At 35.2% G+C, this 22,497-nt stretch overlaps 1 protein-coding gene across 12 annotated transcripts in view; it reads left to right on the forward strand.

Moving 5' to 3' along the window:
* The window catches only part of HDAC9 (histone deacetylase 9), a 480,477-nt gene that overhangs the window by 414,230 nt on the left and 43,750 nt on the right, over positions 1-22,497 (forward strand). For all 12 annotated transcript variants that reach the window (XM_040545937.1, XM_040545942.1, XM_040545936.1 and 9 more), the window contains one exon: positions 3,011-3,129. In XM_040545937.1, the coding sequence (XP_040401871.1) occupies positions 3,011-3,129 (119 nt within the window). The remainder of the gene's footprint in view (positions 1-3,010; positions 3,130-22,497) is intronic.

Here is a 22,497-nt window from a genome sequence, read left to right on the forward strand (position 1 = left end):
AAGATTTTCTTTCTTTTTTTTCAGAAGAAAAAATCCTCTTAGGTCTTATTGTAGTTGCATAAGTTAAGGTAAACAGTAATAGAACAATGAATTCTGAATGCCACCTCTTGTTGTTAGCCTTACAACCTTCTCCTCCCTTTAGTTGAGATCCCTGTATAGCCCTTCTGTATGGATTTATACATATGCTACTATTTACTGTTTGCTACTGTTAAAGATATCATTGCACCTGATGCATTGTGTGAAAGACCTGGCTTTCAGTATTTAATAATTTTGCTAATATTAGCAGTGTGGCTGACCATTTCCTTGTCAGATATATGTATTTGGAAAAAAAAAAAAATGAAGAAGCTGTGGCTAAAGTATTTTTGCTGCTTCTAAAAATGAGATTAAGGGTCAAATGCTTTGTTTTGCCCAAGTTATTAAAAAATGTGCTGACATATTTGTGCTTTGGAGCAAAGCCTTAAAATGTGGTAGATATGTTGTAGATTTTCCCAATATTCCAAATTATTCATCTCTCAGAAATCTCATTCTGCTTGAGCTTGGTAAGCTTTCCTAGTGCAACTTGAGTTTCTAAAGATGCTGTTAGTTCTGAACACGCTTCATTCTCTGACACCCCTGAGCATTGTCTATGCTGCACTTATGGTGCTCCCACATTTTTTGACATTAAGAAGAAAAAAACAGAGCCTGACTTAAATTTGAGGAAATGTGAATGGAGAGGAGGAGGGCAAAAGCTCAAGTGGCTGCAGATAGGGAGGGTTCTTCACAGGATCCCTCCTTCTTTCAGTGCATAAGATACATGGTGCTATGGGGACAGATCAAGATTGCATATCAGCCACAGTCCTCATCAGTAATCAGGATTCTTGCCACATGTGTTGCAGACTTGGGGGAGTTTGGGAAGTATGTGTTGCTTCAGACAGTGAACGTATAATTAGAGTATCAGAAGGTATGTACATAAGAAAGATAAGACGTGATTGCATAGGAGATCTTTTTCCTGATATTGTTCCCTAACTATGGGGAGGTTAACCTGCAGAAATGTTCAGTCAGTGTAGTGTCTAATGTAATTATTCATCTGTGTACTGTGTGTGTTATATAGTTATACATCATAGAAATATAGAAAAAAAGACCTAGAAGAGATGTAATCTGACCTCCTGCCTCAAGGCCATATCAGCCTGAGCCTGCAGCAAGCATGATGGATATTTATTTTACCTGTTATTAAAAACTTTAAAGAGATCAAGACTTTTCAATTTTCTTGAACAGTTTATTTAAACGATTATCTATTTTTACCGTTGAAAAGCTTTTTCCAGTGCTTGAAATACAGCTTTCCTGCTGCAATTACTTCATGTCTGATCCATGCTATAAATGCAGAGCAGGTTCTTTCCTCTTGCAACAGTCACTTACATATTTGTGGACTGTTATCACAGTTACTCTCTGTTCTGTGAGTCAAATAATTGTATTATTATTCCACTTAGGTCACATTTTTAATTTTTTTTTCTTTCCTGTTGTTCTCTCAGATTGGGTTAGATCCTTCCTGAAGCACAATGCTTGCTATTGGAATCCACACTTCAGTACAGGCCTACTGATGACATGTTAAAAAGGGAATATGTTACAAATTATGCTATTTTGTCTGTAGACATTCTTGGTCCAATCTCACTTAAATTATCAAAAATATGAAATTGTGTCTATCATTTATTTTCCAACATAAAATGATATACATTGAAATGATGTATGACCTGTAAGAAATTTTCACTTAATCTGAATTCTTCTTTTCTCTAACGAGTAAAACAACCACCTTCCTAATATTAAAAATAACTTTGAGGAAATCAGGACAAAATAAAGTTCTTAAAATATAGACCAAAGAAACACTGAAAACAAAAACAAAAAATTGCTAATAATTTGTTATCAACATGCTTTTTTCACAGAAAACCTTACTTTTCAACAAAAACTTGATACTTTTGGCCTAAATTGATTAAAGAAATAAATATTATGCTAAATAAACACATAGTACGATGCATATGCAAAATTGACCTGCAGATTTTGAGCTGTGTAGACTGATTGTGTTTTCCTTGGTTTAATGCATTTCAATTAGAGAATTTATTAGTATATTTTTCTTTTAATGCTAGTGATATCCCCCTGAACTAACACAGACATTACAGGCTCAGCATCTCACACTGTGCAAAAGCTGTCCTTATGCCTTCCCTTCAGATAGTCAGCCTGAAAGAGGGCATCCGTGAATACAGAACATAAGGTTTTATCCTCTCCTTCGACTAAACCAAAGTGAATCCCTACTGAAGTTTGTCAAAGAAGGGGTTAAAAAAGTGGAATCTTTGTGACTGTGAGGGGCTGAATTATCTTCCTGACACCAGCAGGGGTTGCTGTCACTGGTTTGTGGTTGTCACATTCCTGTTATGCTTGACCTTGGAAAGGCTTGACAACATAGTCTGGATTTGATTAAGGGAATTTCATGTTTTTCCTTTGCTAGAGTCACCCCCCACCTCGACAAACATTTAAAAATGTTAAGAAAGAAAAAAAAAAAGTTTGGAAAGCAAACATTTTCCCAAAAGAAATTTATAGTTCAAATTTACACCAAGTTCGCACTAACTGGAGCAGTCCGGGTTTCCACTCAGGCTTTGAGTGCTCTCTGTAAACCATTAGTCACTTCCCTGGAAGAGGCAGCTTTTTATAGGCAGCAGTATAAAACAGGCACAGATGTGTGTGTAATGTTAGCGGCTTTCACATGTACCTGCCTTACCCTGCACCCCCCCCCCCCCCCCCCCCCCCCGATCATAGAAAAGGAAAAAAGAATGACTAAAGACAAAAATAATATTTTTATATTTTTGCTTCAGACTTCATTTGGTTTTGGATTGCCACGATGAAGATTGGCTTAATTAAAAGAAAATATGTTTTTGATGTACAAAACCCTTGTTGTGTTGTGGATTTTTGAGACTGTGGCAATTTGTAGTTCTTTTAATTTTTAACCAATTGTTTGTTTGTTTTTTTCTTTTTCACTTTACAGGACTGTGATCATGCCAGCTGCCAATGAGTTTGATCCAGAGATTGTCTTGGTATCAGCGGGATTTGATGCCGTGGAAGGCCACGACTCTCCACTGGGCGGGTATAAAGTCACAGCAAAATGTAGGTACAGTCACAAGGTGCACATTTCTGTATCAGTACTTCTTCTCTTTGGGAACCTTATCCAAAGTCCATGTTACGTCCATAGTTCTATTTTGTGAGATTACAGATGTGTAACGGAGGGCAGGGACTGAGTGGAAATGAACGTTTGCATTTCTGGCTCACTCCTTTCTGTTCCTTTTGGCATTTTTGTCTCAGCTTTTTAAAGTATTACTTTTCTGGCATTCAAATAACATTTTAGAGGTTTCATGCTTTTCAATAGGCCCCATTTTCCAAATGATGGAGTAAGTTATTTCTCTTTAAATATATATTGGAGATTTTAAGCATTGGCGGCCTAAGTCCAATCTCATATTGCTGTTTTGTTATTGTAATCTTTTCAGCTTGATGGCATTAATCCTGAATTACATCAGTGTTCACGAAGGCCAACATTTTCTAAAAGACTACTCTGTTGGGTCTCAATGTTTGGATGTCCATTTCAGTCCTCCAAAAAGTGTGTTCAAGGCAGGGTTTTAGTACTTTCTGAAAGACAGGTCTATCTGACATGTCTCATATCTAGCACTCCAAAGTCACTAGTTCTTACTGAATACTGTTGCCAAAATGATCCCAAACCTGAGACATTAAGCATGGGTGAGTAATGTAATAATGCTCTGTACAGTAATGTGCAGTGTAACGTTGCTATATATAAATCAGCTTCCATGAGGCAATGCAAAATGGTTTCCTAATTCAGTGCTGTGAATAATTTTCTTCAGTATGTACATTTTTTTCAGTATATCTCAAGAAATACCATATTTACATTTGATTAGTTATTAAATATTGATCCCCCTTGCTAATCACAAATTCTTTGGGAAAAGCCTGGAGAAGTCAATGAGGTTTAAAGGCATTTAACATGCTGCACAAATGGACCTCAGCTCAGAGGGAATTTGTCCATCAGTCCCTCTGCCTTTTGTTACAGGTGAGTTCACTGGAGTTGGTATTTACCTTAGGAGGAGCAAGGAAGAGACACTTTTTTTTTTTCATTTAAACTAAACAATGTACAGGCTCTCCTGAATATCAAACACAAAAGAATAGGTGAAGAGCTAGACTGACTCTTTATAGTGGCATGCTGTGGAAATTGAGTATGCAGAAGGCAGTGCAAGGGCCTCCTATACATACTCACACAGGTGTTAGCTTACAACTGGGTTGGAAAGGGAACATCCCTGTGACTGCACGTAAGATGTATTGAGATTTTGCAGTTTTTAAGCTTAATGCAGTGCCTGCATTAGAGAAGAAAGGGTTGTAGTGGCCTGTATGCATGTTTGAGTATGACTTATCAGTGCGTTATAAGTTTTAGTAAAATGTGTGTGAAAAAGCTCTTTGAAAAAGATTTACTCATCATTTATTTATTTATTTTTCTGAAGTATGGTTTCTGGTCAGAGGCACCATTTCATGACCATAAGTGGTAAGCAGATAAGCTTCCAAGTGATACAAAGGAGTTATTTTTTAGAGAAGCATGGATAATTATCTGGATATAACTGCTGAAAATATATGCTAAATGTCTCTTAAGCATCCATGATGCTCCAGCATGATACTCCGGCACACGTCTGCACACAGGATATTCTGGCATAGCAGCTTCAACAACTTTCATATCAATTGCAATAAGATTAATATTTTCCTCTCAGAATAGACTGAATTTCACCCAACAACAAAGAAAAAATGTTTGATATTGGAATCAAAGCTAATTTTCATTCATGAATGAATTAATGAACTCTTCACAGCTTTTAGACACTGAAATCATACTACATTTTTTAATATAAGAGGCTGCACATCCATAAGTTACACGTGTGTGAGAAAAAAAAGTGATTTACAGTAGGTGGCTCTTGTTTAAATTAAGGGAAACGCCAAGATAGACCTAGATAATAATCATGCACCTGAGGGATGAATAAAGCCTTTTGTATAGAGCCAAAGGAATTTATTATTTCCCCCAAACAAAATTCTCCACATTCCACCATACCTTTTTAGAACATAACATACTATATGTGGTATGTTGAAAAATGAACAGTCTATAAAAAATAAATCATTTAAAGTCCAAAGAGAAACACTCATATTAAAGTCTACAAATAGATATTCATGATTTTTTAGAATAATTGTTTTGTAAGAATTATAAATTATGCCAAAAGAAGTAGATGTAAAGTTTCATCTGTAAATATTCTTTCTTTATAAAATCTTTAGCCTTAAACTAGTTTTTATTTGTACACTTAATACATTGGATTTTCTGACTTGTGATGACCCAACATAAACTTTACAGATACAAATTAGGAAGAGATTGATATCAAAGGAGAGAAGTTAGATCCTTAATTAATACCCTTACACTATTAAAGATAGTTAGAGAGACACAATATTATTGATAAGAAGTTATATTTCCCTTCAGAGTACAGTAACAGATTTAAAAAAAAAAAATGTATTAACCAATCAGCATTTCCAAGTAACAAAATAAAAGCCATTGGATGAAGATAACAGATTAGACCAACTGAAGCCTTGGAATAACAATATAGCAGGCAACTGAAAAAAGAAAAAAACTGATCTACTAAATCTATTCATTTTGAGATGTGTAAATTATAAAAAGTTTTCAACCACTATTTTAATTTTTCCCTGTGTCGATGTACAATCTGATTTACTAAGCTGTTGCCATTTCTGACTACTAAATAAAAACGTCAGCAAAAAAATAGTCCTACATACTTTTACAGATGATTTTAATGAATGGGTCTGATGTGCAAGTCAAGATTTCTTGCAGTGATATGACCCTTAGCTTGTCTAGTAGAGAGTAGTATGGAAAAAAGCCAACTGAGATAAATGATAATAGCAGAGCTAGAATATATCTCACTTGCCTAATTTATCTCCAGTCCCATTAAGCAACTAAATCACTAAAGGTCTTTTTCCACTGGGGAAAAAAAAAAAAAGTGTTCAAAAAAGATTGGAAGGGGCGGGGGGGAGAGTTGAATCTTTCTTCTCTTTCCATGCTTTTCAAATCACTTTTCCCAAGTAAATCTTTTTCTCCAGCTGCCTTTTTAATTCCTTCTTGTTTGTTGATTTTTTGAGGAAAAAGGTATTCACTAAACAAATGAATATTTAATCAACTTTTACCCAGACAAGATTTTGGTGCAAGGCAGAACTGAGAATAAGATAAAACATCTGTTTCAACCCCATCTTTGAGGATCTTGCAGGCACATTGGATTGTCTCTTTTTATCCTTTATTCCAATAATTTTGCTCAACAAAACACTGTCATTTCAAAAGGCGCTTGTACACCTTTTGTACCTATTTGTACATAATATGTACATATTTATACATACACAACTTGAAACATATACTCAGTCTATGTGCATAAATGTAGTAATGGACTTTATAATGTGTTAAGAACAAAATGGACTTCAAAGATTTGAGATGACTGGTGGCATAATGTGGGAACTTTCTGCTGCCAGGAAGCTCTTGGGCCTGTAGTGCCAGCTATCGTCCTAATACCTCAGTAAGAAAAGGCAAGCATTATAGACAATACCTTTTATTAGACTACCTAGCACAGATGGAAACAGTATGAATATTTCTGAATGAAAAACCCCTTTGTCCTGAAGATCTTCCCCCCAAGGTAGACTGTCTGAAAACAAGTTTCTTTTTCCAAATATACTTTTTTTTTTTTTCCTGATAAAGATATTATCTCCACTAACAAACTCCACCTTGCCCATGTCCTTAGGGCTATTATGACTGCACAAGCAAAGCAAAGAAAGCAAGGCACATGGCTGGTCCTCCTGGCCCAAGGTCTTGCACAGTAATAGGTGTCAAAGCAGAGTGATAATTCCTGCTCAGGAACTTCTCTTACTTCTGATAGGGCCTGGCTCACATCATCAGGGATATTCAAGCAGCTTATGTCAGATTTTACTTTGTTACCCTGACTTAGGACTCTTAACCGAAATCATGGAGGAAAAAAGTTTGTTATTGTCATGTCCACCTTTGGCAACACAGCTGCCTCCATGTTGCATGGTTACACTGATTCCCCAAGCAGTGCAGTGAAGGTGCAGCAGCAGGAGCTCTCTCATGCACAGCTCTCGTATCCAGAGTAACTATTGATGTCTTTGGAATCCCTTTGTTTAGATCCAGGACTATAAAGGTGCTTTAATTTTACTGTAGATTATGATCAGCTAAGAGGAAAACAGGCCTTAGTTCCTAACTAACCTAATATTTCCTTTTTATTATTAGAATAGTATTATTTTTTAATAAAGTAACAGATAAAATATCAACACAATATATTACATATTGTAAAAATGTAGCTGCATAAAATCCACTTTATGTTCTGGTGCAGTAAAAATTGTATTGACAATAAAATATAAGAAAAATAATGGGCAAAGAAATAAAGGTAATAAAGAGATTTTATATTTAGAATAGTAAGGAATTGCTTAAAGAATCTACTCTTCCATCTTGTCCTTCTGATGCTTAGGTGGAACATCTGATATATTATGCGTTTTATTTTATAGTTAATTTTTACAACCTCTGCTAAAATGTACTGTATTAACATGCCATTTGAATTCTGTGAAGTGTACCGGTCTGAAAAAGAGCTGCTGTGTCTGATCATAAATTTGCAAGTTGTTAGATCCTGAAAGAGCACTGCTTTTAAATTTAGCCCTGCTGACTGTAGAGGTTCTCCCTGTAACATTATCCTGAGGTGAAGTACTTTCTCTTTGTTTTATAGAGTAACCCTTAGAATAACGCCTGCATTAAAGTCGCTGATAAAATTTTGCTGTTCAAGTAAATACTGTACACAATTGCTCAATAAATGGCAACCATTCCATAAAAAAATAAACTAAGCAGAGAAATGTCAGCCAATACTTAAGATTTTTTCAGGGTACTTATCTTCCTGAAGCTCTACATTTGTTAAGGGCTATAATGATTTACTGGAGTTTTCCTGTTGTTTTACTCTCTTATTCCAAAGATGCTATTTGACACCACAGTGTAAAGTAAGATCAGCAATTAGCAGTAGGAAAAGATACCACTGCAGGCATTTAAAAAGTAAATCATACCTGTCTACTATTACGCCAAATTCACGATGCAAAGTTGATCCAGTGTCCAGAATATAATTAACTAAGCTGATTTGCAACTTTTTTTAAATATTTTATTTAAGCAAATTGCAATAACTCCTTTAATTTATCAAAAGCCATAGTATGCTGTGATACACTCTGTTCAAGTGGGACCAATGAAAACAGTGCTAAAGCTATGAATGATTTAACTCCTTGTGAGCCCTCGGCAGGTAGGGTTTAGAGGACTTCACTGTTAACATAACACAATCTGTCCAATTAATGACAGCAGAGGAAATAATTAATGCTCTAAACATCAAAAGGAAATACGTCACCTTAAGTAGTAGAAATTAATGTGTAAAAAGGGTTGCTGACTTACATGCAGACTACAAGTCTTATTTCGAGGAATTTCTTCTCATGGCATGAACTGGTGCTTCTCAGAGTATAAGTAAGAGCAACCAGATTAAATACGGGTGTCTATCCTGTTGGTTTCTGCTTTGCCCTTAAGCATGAATAAAAGTCACTTCATGAAATTTATCTTCAATGACCAATGTTTTCTTGAGTCTTCACAATTGCACTGTACATTGGAATGTGGAATCTTTTCAGTTTCCTGCTACATTTGATGTACAGTGTATATGTTAGAAACAAACCAAAGGAAAATACTAGAACTGCATATCACTGAATTCAAGTGTAGAAATGATCTGGGTCTAAGGTTAGTACTTCAGCTATGTTTCAGAACAAAGTTTTCCTGTGGGTCAGACTCACTATTTCTAAAATATTCTATGTGGCTAATCAGAGTATTTCAAGTACTGCAGGGTATATGTATACATATATATATATCTTGGGAGCATTTAATTTCTAAATCCATCCCCAAATAATTTTATAACTGTCTACTGCACAGTACCTTGAATTGACCGTGAGTTGTTTAGGATAGGGTAACTGTAAAGTCTTTGGGGAGGGACTGCACACTCTTCTGATTTTCAAACCTCTACTATGAAAGGCTTTCCTGACACTTGATTCTCTGAAAAAGAATCCTGACTGGTATAACTAGGCTAATATAATATATGTGTTGTTAGAGGAAGGTTGGGAGAAAAAAAAAATAGTCCATTGAAATTGACAGCTGACTAAACAGAATAGCAGTTTTGATTTGGTAGCTGTTTAAACACAGTTCAGGTCTCTAAAAATAGCATTGCAGGTTTTCATGCTGCCATGTCTAATTTCTTCTCTTCACAAGAGAAGTCTTTTTGACTCAACCATCACCATAAGAATCTATGGTTTTGGAAAGTCTGTCACTAACTACTTCAGAGTGCAGATCCAGTAGACATTGTCTATTACTTGCCTTGTATAGGCTCTGGTTCTTGTCATATCTCTCTGTAAATACATGAAAAATTAACTCATCAATCCATCAGAAAACTTAATCAACCAAACAAGTGAATGGATTTCTGTCAGGCTATCAAGTTTAATCATCTTATGAAAGGACCAGTGTGTGCCACTGTGGAAGGGAGACAGAGACAGTTGAGGAAGGGAGAGATACAGTAAGATACCTTTTGGTGGCAGAAAGATGTTAAATTAACTCAGTTGCCACAGCTGTTTTCTCATCTGAATTTTTCTGGGTTTGGAGATTTGATTTTGGTTAACATAATTTGCAGTGCTGGAGATGATAAGAGTTATCCAGCAAGATAGATTTTGAGTTGTTGACTCTTAGCTAAAAGCTTTGGAGGTGGAGGTAGAGCAATGATCATTCATAAAGTTTTTCATGGTGGATTCTCTTAATTCCTATCAGAAATTTTTCTTTTGCTTCTTTTGCCTCTTGGAAACTACAGGATACCCAGTGACTGACAGCAGGAAGACATAGCATCAAGCTAGCTTTCCAGTTGCTCACTTTGGAAAGCAAATATGGATTTTTTTTCTAGGGTGTTTTCTTGAATGCTAATTGAATGATTACTTGCTACAATACAATGGCATCAGAATATATGGCAAGTTCATTGGTGACATACCCTCAGTCATGAGTATTTTCATTGGATTTTTGGGGGAGAAGCATATCATTTTGACTTTTTTTTCCTCCTACCCCATAACATTTGTTGGCATAGCATTTTCATATGGCTTGGGCATGGCCACTATGTTGCCCAGCATCATGAGTCAGTCAGACTCATGATCATGAGTCAGTTTATGTTGCATTTACTCTTTCGTTTGTTTAAAAAAAAAAAAAAGTTTAACCTTGCACTTCCAATTTCACTGAATACTTTGCTGGTAACTCCAGGATTAGGTACGTTATTGAAGTTTATACTACATTTACATTGATAAATATGAAATTTAGAAAATTCCAGGAATCCTGCTCTGTGAGGAGGAAAAAAAATAGGTTCCGTAGAAATTGAGCAGAGATGAGAATTCACTGTATAAAATTAGTCTCCTCTCTGGGACATACAATAATAAAGGGAAAGGTGAAGACATAAGAGGGTAAGGCTTTTTACTTGGTAGATTTCCATTTGATGAAGGTATTAATGCTTGAAAAAATACAGAAAAAAATATGAAAATGCTGAATGGACAATTTTAACATTGGATTGAGGAATCTGTCCTCACATGCCATCAAGTAAACACACTGGAGTGTGAATTTCAACCAAAAGAAACAAAATTGGATCAGTGAACATGTGACCTCATTTGCTGCAGCCAGAGAAATCATCTTCAGACTTTGGGGCACTCATCTCTAACTGAACAGGTATTCAAAGCAATCTGTAGGATTCACAAGTTTAAGCACTTATTTTGTTATTGCTCAGTGTTTTCAGTCATTGTCTGTTAACTAGTGTGCCTTCCAGAAGGGACTGCCTAAGCAGAAACTGAGAGGAATTAGAAATATTAATAAGTGCTGATTTGCCCTGCTCTTTCACTTAGCCTTTCTTTCTGTAAATCAGCCAGGAGAGATTTCCATTTTCCATTCCCACTCCTGCCCCACAAATAGAAGATGTGTCTGCTGGCTAGTTAACTAACTAGCGCAAGTGTAAAAACACCTGTATACAATATTCCAGATATACAGTGCCGATCCATCTGCAGAATGCATCAGGTGCCAGTTCCTTGATTTAGGGCAGTTACTGGGGACAGGGTGGAGGATAGATTACAATGGAAAAAAAGAGCATCTACACAACCATTAGGAATTATTTTTCCCTTTCAGTCATCTTCCCTTATCTCTTCACCTACCTATTGCTATTTTTTTCTTTCATGTTACAGTAGTGACACTGGCTAGTGGCAATCACTGATATGAGGAGTTTTAAACAGGTAAAATTGGTGTCACCTTTTCTCAGTTTTGAAATTTAAACTTATGAAATCTTTTTCCTTATTAAAAAGGAAAGGTTGTAATTTAATAGAAGAAAGAAAAGGAAAAATGAATTGTTGCTGTTGTAGTTATTATTATTATTTATTTATTTATTTATTTTGCTTAGGTTGTATTAAACTTGTTAAGTTACAATTTAAATACAGCAAATTAAATATAAGATTTTAGGGCCATTTTGAAACTAATGGAGCTTGACACAGTGTTCAGCAACTTGCGTGTGCTTTTCACAGGATTGGGTCCTGAGAGAAAATTGTTGAAAGACATCTCCAAATGTGGATTTCTCCATAACAAAGTGTCTGATCTTTTATAACATCGTTGCATTGGGAATTAGGCTTGTCTTTGGGAATTTGTAAAGCTTTAGTAGGAGAGCATGATTTATGTCTTAGAATTTAACTATTCTCTGTAATAAATAGAAATGCACCACAAGTATTTACTTGGTTGCGCCATGGGAAAATTTTTAACATATTGTTCACAGCTTCAGAATGCCATAAAAAAAGACATGTAATTTGCAGACCGGACTATCCTTTGTGATTTCTAACCAATATATTTGATTAATATCTTTCAAAAGAGACACCAGCCAAAATGTTTACATCTCATTAGGCAGAGAAGAAGGGAGCACACACAATTTTGATTATGAGCTTGGATGGTTCACTTCTTTGGGCTTCACATCCCTACTACTTAAGGCAGACTGTAACTTTAAGATGTTATCTCTTGCCTGCACAAATAAACAGCCAGTTATGCTTTTTATGGTGGGTAGTTCTCAAACCAACAGGGGATTAAAAGATATTAGCTTGAGTTTGTGGTTCCCTGCTGAACTATCATGAGGTCCATGGATTCCTGTCCTGAATATTTCACAGAGCAAACACCTCTTATCTAGGGAGATATTCTCACACTGGCCTCTTGGCCATGGACTTCAAAAGCTAATCACAGGGAGGGCTAGAGAGGCAATAACCCTTAATATAACAGTCTCTCCTGATAGGGACAGACAGGGTAAAGGTAAGGCGTCTCTGAAGTTTGCTCTTGTGTGTTTAGCCCCATGGGGTGATAAGGGGCCATCTGTTTTTTTGGTCTGCAAACTCATCTTTTTCACAGTATCACAGTATCAAGTACACTCGGGCCTGACTGATATCAGCACCAGCAATTCTCCACTGATCTGAAAATATTTTCTTGGTATTTAAGCTTTGATTACAGGCAATTGTCTTAGTTGCTGTTGTGTTGTTGTTTTTAATCAAGCAAACCCATAAAATGAAATATAAAAAGTGAATGTCAAAGTACTTGAAGAAAAGGCTTGAAGAAAAGAAATTATATATAAAAAAAAAATAATAAAAAGATAATTAGTTGTGGATAAAGGGGTATGAATGCTTGACCATGTGATTAAACTTGAAATATCAGTTCATGGCAGTAGTTTCATAAAGTTATTTATTATGCAGCACCTCAGAGGATGCTTGCATCCTAACAAGTAGAATATCAGTGATGCAAATTGTTAAAATACAATTCAGAGTTAGTTTTGTTGTGGACCTCTTAGGATACAGTTCCTTCATATTTTTAAGCTTTTCCTGTCAGCGGTTTCTTTATCAAGTGAACACTGAGATTCCATTGCAATCTCCTGATTCTAATGGCTTTAATGCAAACACTTAGTACAATGAAATCTATAACAAAATGCTGCTAGTTGTCAACATTGGTACATTAAAAATAGCGCTAATTTCGACCACTCCACCAACCTGATTAAGAGTTACTAAAATAGTTAATGTTTACAGAACTTGCATTGTAAGTATTAATAGGGTACAAAAGTACAAGTTAAAAAATCTTCAAATGCATATGCAAATGACAAATCTGTTATTTAAATCATTTAGGTACTTCCTGAAGTTTTGTAGAATTAACTTGGAACGAAAAAGAAATATTTCTGCTATAAGTCCATTTCAAATATATTTAGTAGTAATTTATTTACTTCAGAATCCTTTTTTTCCCTATCATTGATTATGATTCACACACAGTAAATTGGATCAAGGTACAGATCTCTGGCCCACTTTTGTAAGTTTGTAAGGGGAAACTAAAAATATGTATGTATCCAGAACAACAAATATTGTTATTTAACCAAAAATCAGTTACTTCCTGTTTTCTGTTTATGGTAGTAATTGTTAGCATGAATTAAATATTTCTGTTTCGTTTGGTCCACAGCCTTTTTACCTCTTCTTTAGATTCTGTTTTGTAAAAAAAAGACTGGTTCTCTAATTATATTGTGACCACTGGTTTTTTTTTTGTTTGTTTGTTTTTTTCAGTATCTGACAATGCATCCATTTAGGTGTAATTTGGTTGTGAGAGCTAGTCTCTAAATCTGCTTTTTACCTACTTAAAATGGATTAACAATCTCTCAAAAACAACACAAAACAAAAAAGAAACACAACAACAAAACCACCCAAACTGTGGCCCATAGTAATGAATGTATCCTTCAGTAAAATTCCTGCATTTTAAAAGTACTAAGTTCAAACTTATTTTCCTTATGTGATTACGTATATCAGAGATTAATTCAGTTACTGGGCTGTAAGAAAAGGTGAGCACTTGCATGTATTGCCTCATAATTTAAGTTTTAATTTGTCATTGTAGTTTAAGCATATTGTGTATGTTCTTCTGCATCTTTTTCTTCTTATTAAGCAATGCTCAAGGTTTGTGAAGAATACATTTTTTTTTCCCAGAATATTTTTATGCTGCCAAAATAAATGCTCAATTTAAAAAAAAAGAAAAAATAAATAATATTTTATGAATAAATTTTAAATAGAAAATTCTCATATTAATTCCTTTGGTTTTTTTTTTTTTTTTTTTTTTTTTTTTTAATGAAACCCAAAAGCATAGCTATTTCTTTTTGTCAAAAATTGGATCATTTGTACAAAAACCTTGGAAAAAATAAGCATTAGTATCTTCTGTTTCTTGCAGATTTTTTTTCCAAAAGAAAAGATACTGACTTTTAGCAAATAAAATCCAATTATTATTTTTATCTATTTTATTTCTAAATAGTAGAATGTAGTCTCCTTTGTTTTCAGTTGAAACTTATGGTTCACTCCAAGTAAGGAATCACTTTTATACTTTCTAGACTGGAGGAACAGCTTTGCCTTGAAATCATGTTTAAACATGACTGCTCTGTATACTAAATAAATTTAGCAGGAATCAGCTGTAAACAGCTTTAGAACAGTAGCATCTCTATCCCTACTCTTTCAAGGCATCTTAGCACAAAAGTAGAACTGATAAAGCCAAATGTAGTATTATTGAAACTTCAGAAGCTAACATGAACAAGTTATAAGTAATTTTCATGCAAACAAACACTCAAATAAATAACCTTCTTAATCCTTCATCAAGCCCTGGGAAAAAGAGTAAATAAAATCTATTGATCAAGTGATAAGATGTTATTCCAAAACTTGTAATTTAATTAGCAGATATGCTACATCAAAGGAGTTATCCAAGAAATTGTGATGTTTATATGACCTTGTGAAAAAAACTTTATTTTTCTAGTGGTGTCAACTGCATCAGCTGTAGCTTTGTAGAGAATAAAAGAAGACAGTACATATGTACTGACCTGTATAATTTTTTCGTTTGACCCTTTTTGGGTGTATACATTCCCACACACAGTGCTCACTTCTGGGAATTTCCCAGCATACCTTTTCAGGGAAAACATAGAGGTCACAAAAGTTGAACAAAATTGCTAAGCCAAGATCTTGAAGGGATATGGAAAAAAGTATTAGATCTAAAATGGTTTCATCCACCATGAGTTCCAGTCCTTCAACTTCACTGAGCATCACTGTTTTGTTTTGTTGTTTTTGTTTTCTTTTTTTCCAAATAATATTACAAATTTGAAAATTATCAGTATTGGCACTACTTTTTTTATAATGGCTTAGGTTATTGATGGTGAATATAGAAGATTACTTTAAAAAACGCTTAAGGAGGTCTGTGTCATTTTAATTGCTTGAGCGAAACAAAATGCCAAATGGGATGTCTTTGTCCCCTTTGAACTTGAGGCATCACATGGACATGAAGCTACTGAATTCTCTGATTAGTTATGTGGTGCTGGACTCCCAGTGGCACTTAATGAAGATAAGTTTTTATGCAGTGCTTTTAAAAAAGAACGGGAAATTAGATCTGCCTGATCAAATTCAGTATTTTATCACAGACATAGTAAAGTTGGGAAATGGAGGGGAAAAAAAAAAAAAAATGGGAGAGGGAGAGGGAGAAGGGGAGGGAGAGGGGGTGGGAGTGGGAGAGGGAGAGGGAGAGGGAGAGGGAGAGGGAGAGGGAGAGGGAGAGGGAGAGGGAAGGGAAGGGAAGGGAAGGAAAAAGGAAGGGAAGGAAAAAGGAAAGGAAGGGAAGGAAAAGGGAAGGGAAGGGAAGGAAAAGGGAAGGGAAGGGAAGGGAAACATGAGAGAAATTTTAGAACATAAAATGAATATTTTCTATTCAGAGTAAATATTTAATCGAGAGTTTCCTGATTGCAAACTATCTTTTATGATTAAAAAAAAAAAAAGAAAGAAAGGAAAAGTAAGAAAAATATCACTAATTTTCAATTTTGGTATAAAATTATAAGTTTCTTTCATTATAGTCCATGAAAATTTTATAACTGATTTCAATGAAACTAAGTATCTTATGCCAAGGAGACCTATAGTATGATTGCTTTACCCATGCAGCCATACAGCGTGATGTACACAGAGCATCAGAACTTCTCACACCTAAGACCAATATTTTTAACAGCAGGCTCTTTGTTTGGCTGACTACTGACTACTAGAGTCTATTGAGACTGTACAATAGATATCAAAAATTACATCTTGAGTAAGCTGTTGTTTTTTTTTTTCGTTCCAAATCTGGCCATCCCTCTTGTCATCTTGACGCAACTACCTAATTTAGTCCATTGGCTAATACTGTCCCTTTGTCTTTTACAGTCAAAAAGGTTCATAGGAAAGGCCTGCTTAACTACTAAGGAATATTCTGCAATCTTCATTTTATTACTATTTTGTCATTATGTTACTGAACTGCACCTTCCATGTTAGTTTCAGATCAATGAATTGTACCGCTTGCTACCTTTGTGAGGCTGATATGTGCAGATTTCATTCTGGAGCATATCTGTAGAATTTTAATTTTCATTTACTTCAATTTCTGCCTCTAAAGCATTCCTCTTTTTCAAATGTCTCCTTTTCGAAGCACTATATCTATTTATGGTGGCACTGTTTAAAGATAAATCAATCCTGAATCTGAAAGAAAAGTCTTGAGAGCAGCAAATTCATTCATGATGATATGAGGAGGACATTTTCCTGTGTTTCAGCCTGGGAAATTCCAGATGTGAGGATGGCAAGGCTGGCTGTCAGACTTCCTAGCTGGAGCCATTCTTTTGACCAGGTGGTGTTACTTCTAAATGACTTGGACAAATGGCCAAATTCCTCTTTTTTCTTTTTTTTTTTTTTTTCTGGGATATCTAAAAGCCACCCTGGCAAACACATACCATTTACCAAGTTTTTATCATGTTCTTAGCAGAGAAGTGCCAGTATACTCAAGGGAAAAGGAGAAAAGGACAGTGGAATAAAAACACATTAGGAGAGAGGGAGGTAAGTACAGAGCAGAATTTAAAAGAGCTGATGATGTGTGTCTTAGCCAAAGAAAGCAAGGTGCAAAGTGGGTTGATAGGATAACAAATACTTTGAGTCAGAAGGAGAACTGTAGTCTGAGGAATTATTACTGGGAATAATGGAACACATTTGGAATAGAAGTCCTCTGTCTGCATGTAATCATTTTCAAAGTTTATGAATCTGGAAGTATTCTAAAAGGTATTCATAGAAGAATAGCCTTGCAAACTAAAATGATTATTCCTATGACATGCTAATGTGACTTCTTCCATGTTACAAGTAGAACAACCAGAATTTCTACATCATTTCCATAATTTCTGTGTAAAAATACTCATGAACCATGAATGATTATTATAAATATGTTTATAATGCACTATTATGTATAGCATATTTTATTAAATAATTTTCTAGTGATTACATAATACACTAATAATGCTTTATTATGTTAATATTATAACTTGTTCAAATTAAAGAAATTTATCTTTGAATGCAGAATTTTGTAAACTACAATGTAAGGTTGAAGCCATAAACAGTTTGAAGCTGTGACAGGGTCGGTTCAGGCTGGATATCAGGAAGAGGTTCTTCACTGAGAAGGTGGTTGGGCGCTGGAGCAGGCTCCCCAGGGAAGTGACTATGGCACTGAGCCTGGTGGAGTTCAAGAAGCATTTGGACAACACTCTCAGACACGTGGTCTGATTTTTGGGTGGTCCTTTGGGGACCAAGGAGTTGGACTCTATGATCCTTGTGGGTCCCTTCCAACTTGGGATATTCTATGATTTTATGATTCTACAAAATCTCTAGTACGAGTAATTTTTAATTAGGTATTAACAGAGGAATTGTCTACTTAATTTAAAAGCATTTGTTTCTAACTTCATATTTATCTGAGGAGCTTCTCATTCAGCACACTGTTCACAATACCTTTCGTACATAAAATAAGTTTTACTTGCCTTGATGTAACGAGTCTTTCAGAACCATAAATGAAAACTAAGTTTAGCTTTCTGAATACTATACATCTTACTAAGTCTAGGTTTGTCTATGACTGTCAATACAGAGAAGTATTTAATTCTGAAACGCTATTCAACCTTTCTAAAAGCTGGTGCAACAGATCTTCCTGGGAAGATTCCCCTCCCCACTGAGCAGTATTTAGCCTAGTAGACTAGCAGAGGCAAGACAGCTAATTTTTCCTTGGCTAAAGGCAGGAGACAAGGATCCTGGTGAATGTTGAAGTCAAAGGTCTTTACTAGCAGTATGTTCTTCAAAATCTATGAAGGTCATGGATTAAAAATGAAATTAAATGAATTCATAATCAAGCATTCTATTAACACAAACTGAGTTACTAAAATTGATAGTGAAATTCAATTAAAATAAGATAAACTGCAGAGCCCTCTATTTTCAGTCAAAATTTTACACTTTTAATAGTGTGTTTTAAGAGAGGTATTGTGGAACTAAGACATTCAGACATGTCTTTACCATAAGTTTACCAGTACACTTCACTGGGAAAAACTATTTTGACATAAATCCAGGGTGTCAGTTCTGCTTGTAGGACATCCTAATGATTCTGTGATTTTGCATGAGTCCATGAACAAGATCTTATACAAAACAGACTTCTCACATGCAACTCAATCATTGTTTCACTCTTAATAAGTAGTATTTTAGAAGGGTTGTAGATACGAAGCATGTGGGTATGGGATGGTGAAGGTAAAGGAAGAGATACCATGGCACCTCCATGAGGAGGTCTCCAATAAATCTTGGATATGCAGCTGTTAACCTTCCTGCAATATGTCAGACAAAGCCTAGCTCCCTTGTCAGCCCCTGCTTCTCCAGCCCCCTCAGCTATCATAAACACCCTGCACATATCCTACACACACACACACTGGTATTGTGCACATGTATGTATTTGGCTGACAATTAAGAATTATGCTTTTTATGTTCTGCTTCAAACATCTGGACACTTTCAGGCCTTGGCCTGTCTAGAAATTACTTTCAATATGTTTCAAAGGTAGCGTGCAATTAAAACTGGTCTCAGCAGCACATGATGCCAGTACCTTTAGATGACACTAATGCGTACTAAAATGTTCCAGTGAGTGGAAGAACCTGAGGAGAAAATGTATAAAGTCCGTTGTGGTGTTTTTGCTGTTGCTTCAGAAATTTAGTCTTTGAGTTGAAAGGCAGAAAATAACAGCAAAAAGCTGGCCACAGGACAAATAAATATGGCATTGAGTTGGATTCATTACAACACATCGGACAACGAATGAACAACGACAACTATCAGCTTTCATGAATTGCCTTGGAAAATGCCAGTGTTGTGTAACTTGACCAAAAGAACCATGTATACCACTGCACATTCTCAACACAGAAGGGGGAGACCAGCAAGCACTAGAAGAATAAAACTGCTTCATGGGGGAGCCATGTTTGTTTGGAATATTTATTGCTTTCATTCAAAAATCTCAGTTTAGCGTATCACTGTGTATTTTCTACCCCTTCAGTTTTCAGAAAAATTCCAATAAACTCATTTTTCTAGTGAAAGGGATCAAAATTAGAAAACATTCTTCAGAGAGTTAGGAGGATAGGAAGGAGAAAAGAAAGGTCAATGTAGAAGAAAAAGGTTGGATGAATAAAGGTATGTGAGAGCAAAGCTTCACATGAAAGATTATTGCGGATAAAGCTTTTTTAAAACAAACATAAAAAACAATATATAAATCAAGAGCACAAAAGCCTGGTTTTATGATTTTTTTTGGTGCTGTTTAATTTCTTTATATCTTTTTCACCATTGTTAAAAATACAGCCAAAACTTCAAAGGCAAGCTGCATGTGTTCTAAATCAGGACTTCAGTCCTGATGTATGACAGCACAAAAATTAAAACTAAATAAATGTGCTGTCTAAACTCCCATATTTCTCAAAAAATTGCTTTAAAGCCTTTAAAAAATTAGAATTATTGCTTGATCTTACTTTACCAACCGTAATGTTTTCAACAGAGTAAATGACAAAATATTATATTAAAAAGAGAGAAAGAAAAAAGAGTTTTGTCTGAATATATCTGAACACCTGTATTTGGCTGTCCTGCAGTTTTGTCAGATGCAAGGGGAAAATGAAACTTTACAGTGATTTGTCTGATAGTGAATATGGACTGCATAAATTCTCAGCTTATCCACTGTTTTCTGGAAGGCTTTGCAACAGTCAGAATAAATCAATGAAAACAAAGCAGTATGTCTGTGCAGGAAAGAATATTCTTGGTTTAGCTCATAAAGATGGTTGAAGAGCGGGCAGATTCTCATGAAAAAAATGTGCAAAAATTTTCTCTGTTCAAATTATGAACTTTCTAAAAGGTCAAGTTATAATTCCATTTTATTTTACTGCCATTGGACCTGATTTTGCTGTTTTCTGTCCTTAAGTGAAATGGCATGTCTGACTCCAAAGGTGTCTGGCCAGAGTACACCAGTTAAATCTGCCTGCAAAAAAATTGCCAGACTGGGGCCTTTGTGGCGTCCCTTTTCCTCTGGCATTTACTTTTACAATGGCCATTTGCTGTTCTTCTACTAAGTTGTTTTGATTGACTCATTTGTTTTATCATGTTGCAAAAGCGGCAAGTGGCCCAGGTAAATAGGAATGCAAATGCTGTTCTTTTTAGTAAACATTTATTTTTCTTTTAAAACTCATTCATTCCATCCCTGCTCCTGTTCCTTTTTATTTCCAATTTAGAAATAGTCACAGGCTCTGATTTATGTTCTCATTGAAGTCTGAATAGTGGCATTTCTTCGCAAAGATTCCTGGATATTTATGTGATCAAGAGAACTGGTTATTTACTACTTGTCACTTTATCTTAACTGTTATATATAAAGGCTCAAAAAATATCATTCCGTTGTATATAAAGGTTCAATTTCACATTAAGATAGCAGACACTCTAGGATAAATTTTTTGAGAATTATCCATAAGAAATGCATAATTATGGGTAGGAAGTCAAAGTAAGCAGTGTGCAGACAGCCTCTAAACTAAACGTAACATTTGGCAAATGCTAATATATATGTCCAAACAGTTTTATGAAGATGAAGCAGGGCTGTACTATTTGATCTATTTATTTATTATTGTAGTTTCTTATATAATGAATACTTCAGAACTATGAATACTTCAGTTCTTATAATGCATAAAAGACTGGCCATACTTTTATATCATACAAGGACAGGGACTCAAACTCACTTCCAGTGAGTTTGAGACATTCTGGGTCCTTTTGAAAGGTCTTAGTGTACTGTCCTAACTTTAGCACCTAACCTTGCTGTCTTAATTAAAAGCACAGATTCCTTAGACAGCCAGTGGAGCCTCTGGAAGCTGACTCAGAGTACCAGTGCTCTTCAAAAGTGGGTGGCCAAAAAAGTCTCCCAGCCTAAGAGAGATTTGAAGAGTATCTTCGAGTTAATTGCAGATCTTTGGATATTTACTATGTGCTAACGTTGTAACTCCCACATATGCGCTTCAAGTTGCCAGAATTCATTTTGGAGCCAGCTACTTTGACATTTTTAATGTGTACTGTTGATAATATAGATAACATTTTCATTTTTGGTAAATTCTACAATAAAGGCTTTACAATTTTTAATCAAGCAAAAAGCTTTTTCACTGTTTTGGTATAGATGTCACCAAGAACATAGTTATAGAAGCAATAAGTGTGCTCTGTGCATTGAACTTATTAGAATATGACCTGAAATTTTGTTTATAGAAAAAGGAAATATCAAGAGTTTGGATAATTACAGAAGGAGAAAATAGAAGCTACATTTATGTTGCCTATGTTTTTTTCTTGTGCCTTTTTCTTCAAGAAGTTCTCAGAATTTTTTATTTGCAACAGTCCTCTGATGACTAGCTATGGAATACTCTCAGGCTGTCAAAGTGTCATTACCTTTTCCTATTATGTTCTCTCCTGTCCAATGAACTGCTAATATATGTCTTTTCTCTTTTCCTCATTTCATTCCTAATTAAGATATCAGTGGCATGTGAAAATGCACAGATGAAAAATTTGAATCTGGATCCACTGAAAGAAGCATCAATAGAGGCTCTTTCCAGAATAAGTTTACCAGTTTGGCTCAAACTTTCAGCCAGCTGTAGGATGAATAAGTTGCTCAATTTAGGCTCAGCTGAAAATGTTTACACACTTTTTCTTTGAAACAGTAAATCTAGAAATTGCATATAAAAACCATGCACAAAGGAACATTATTTGGGTTATAAGGTCAATTGGTCTAAGTTAGGCCAAGTGAGATTTATGATTGCTTGCACAATAGACTCATTTTGCATATGCTTTAAGATAGAGTTATTAATTAAGTGAACATCTACTATTCTGGACCTTTGCTTTTATCAGTATAGAGGGTGACAGATTCAGAAAGTAACCATAACACAGCAACAAATGCTAACTAATTTCAAAGTTTC

This window comes from Cygnus olor, chromosome 2 (genome assembly GCF_009769625.2).
Source record: "Cygnus olor isolate bCygOlo1 chromosome 2, bCygOlo1.pri.v2, whole genome shotgun sequence".
In the NCBI taxonomy this organism is placed as follows: Eukaryota; Metazoa; Chordata; class Aves; order Anseriformes; family Anatidae; genus Cygnus; species Cygnus olor.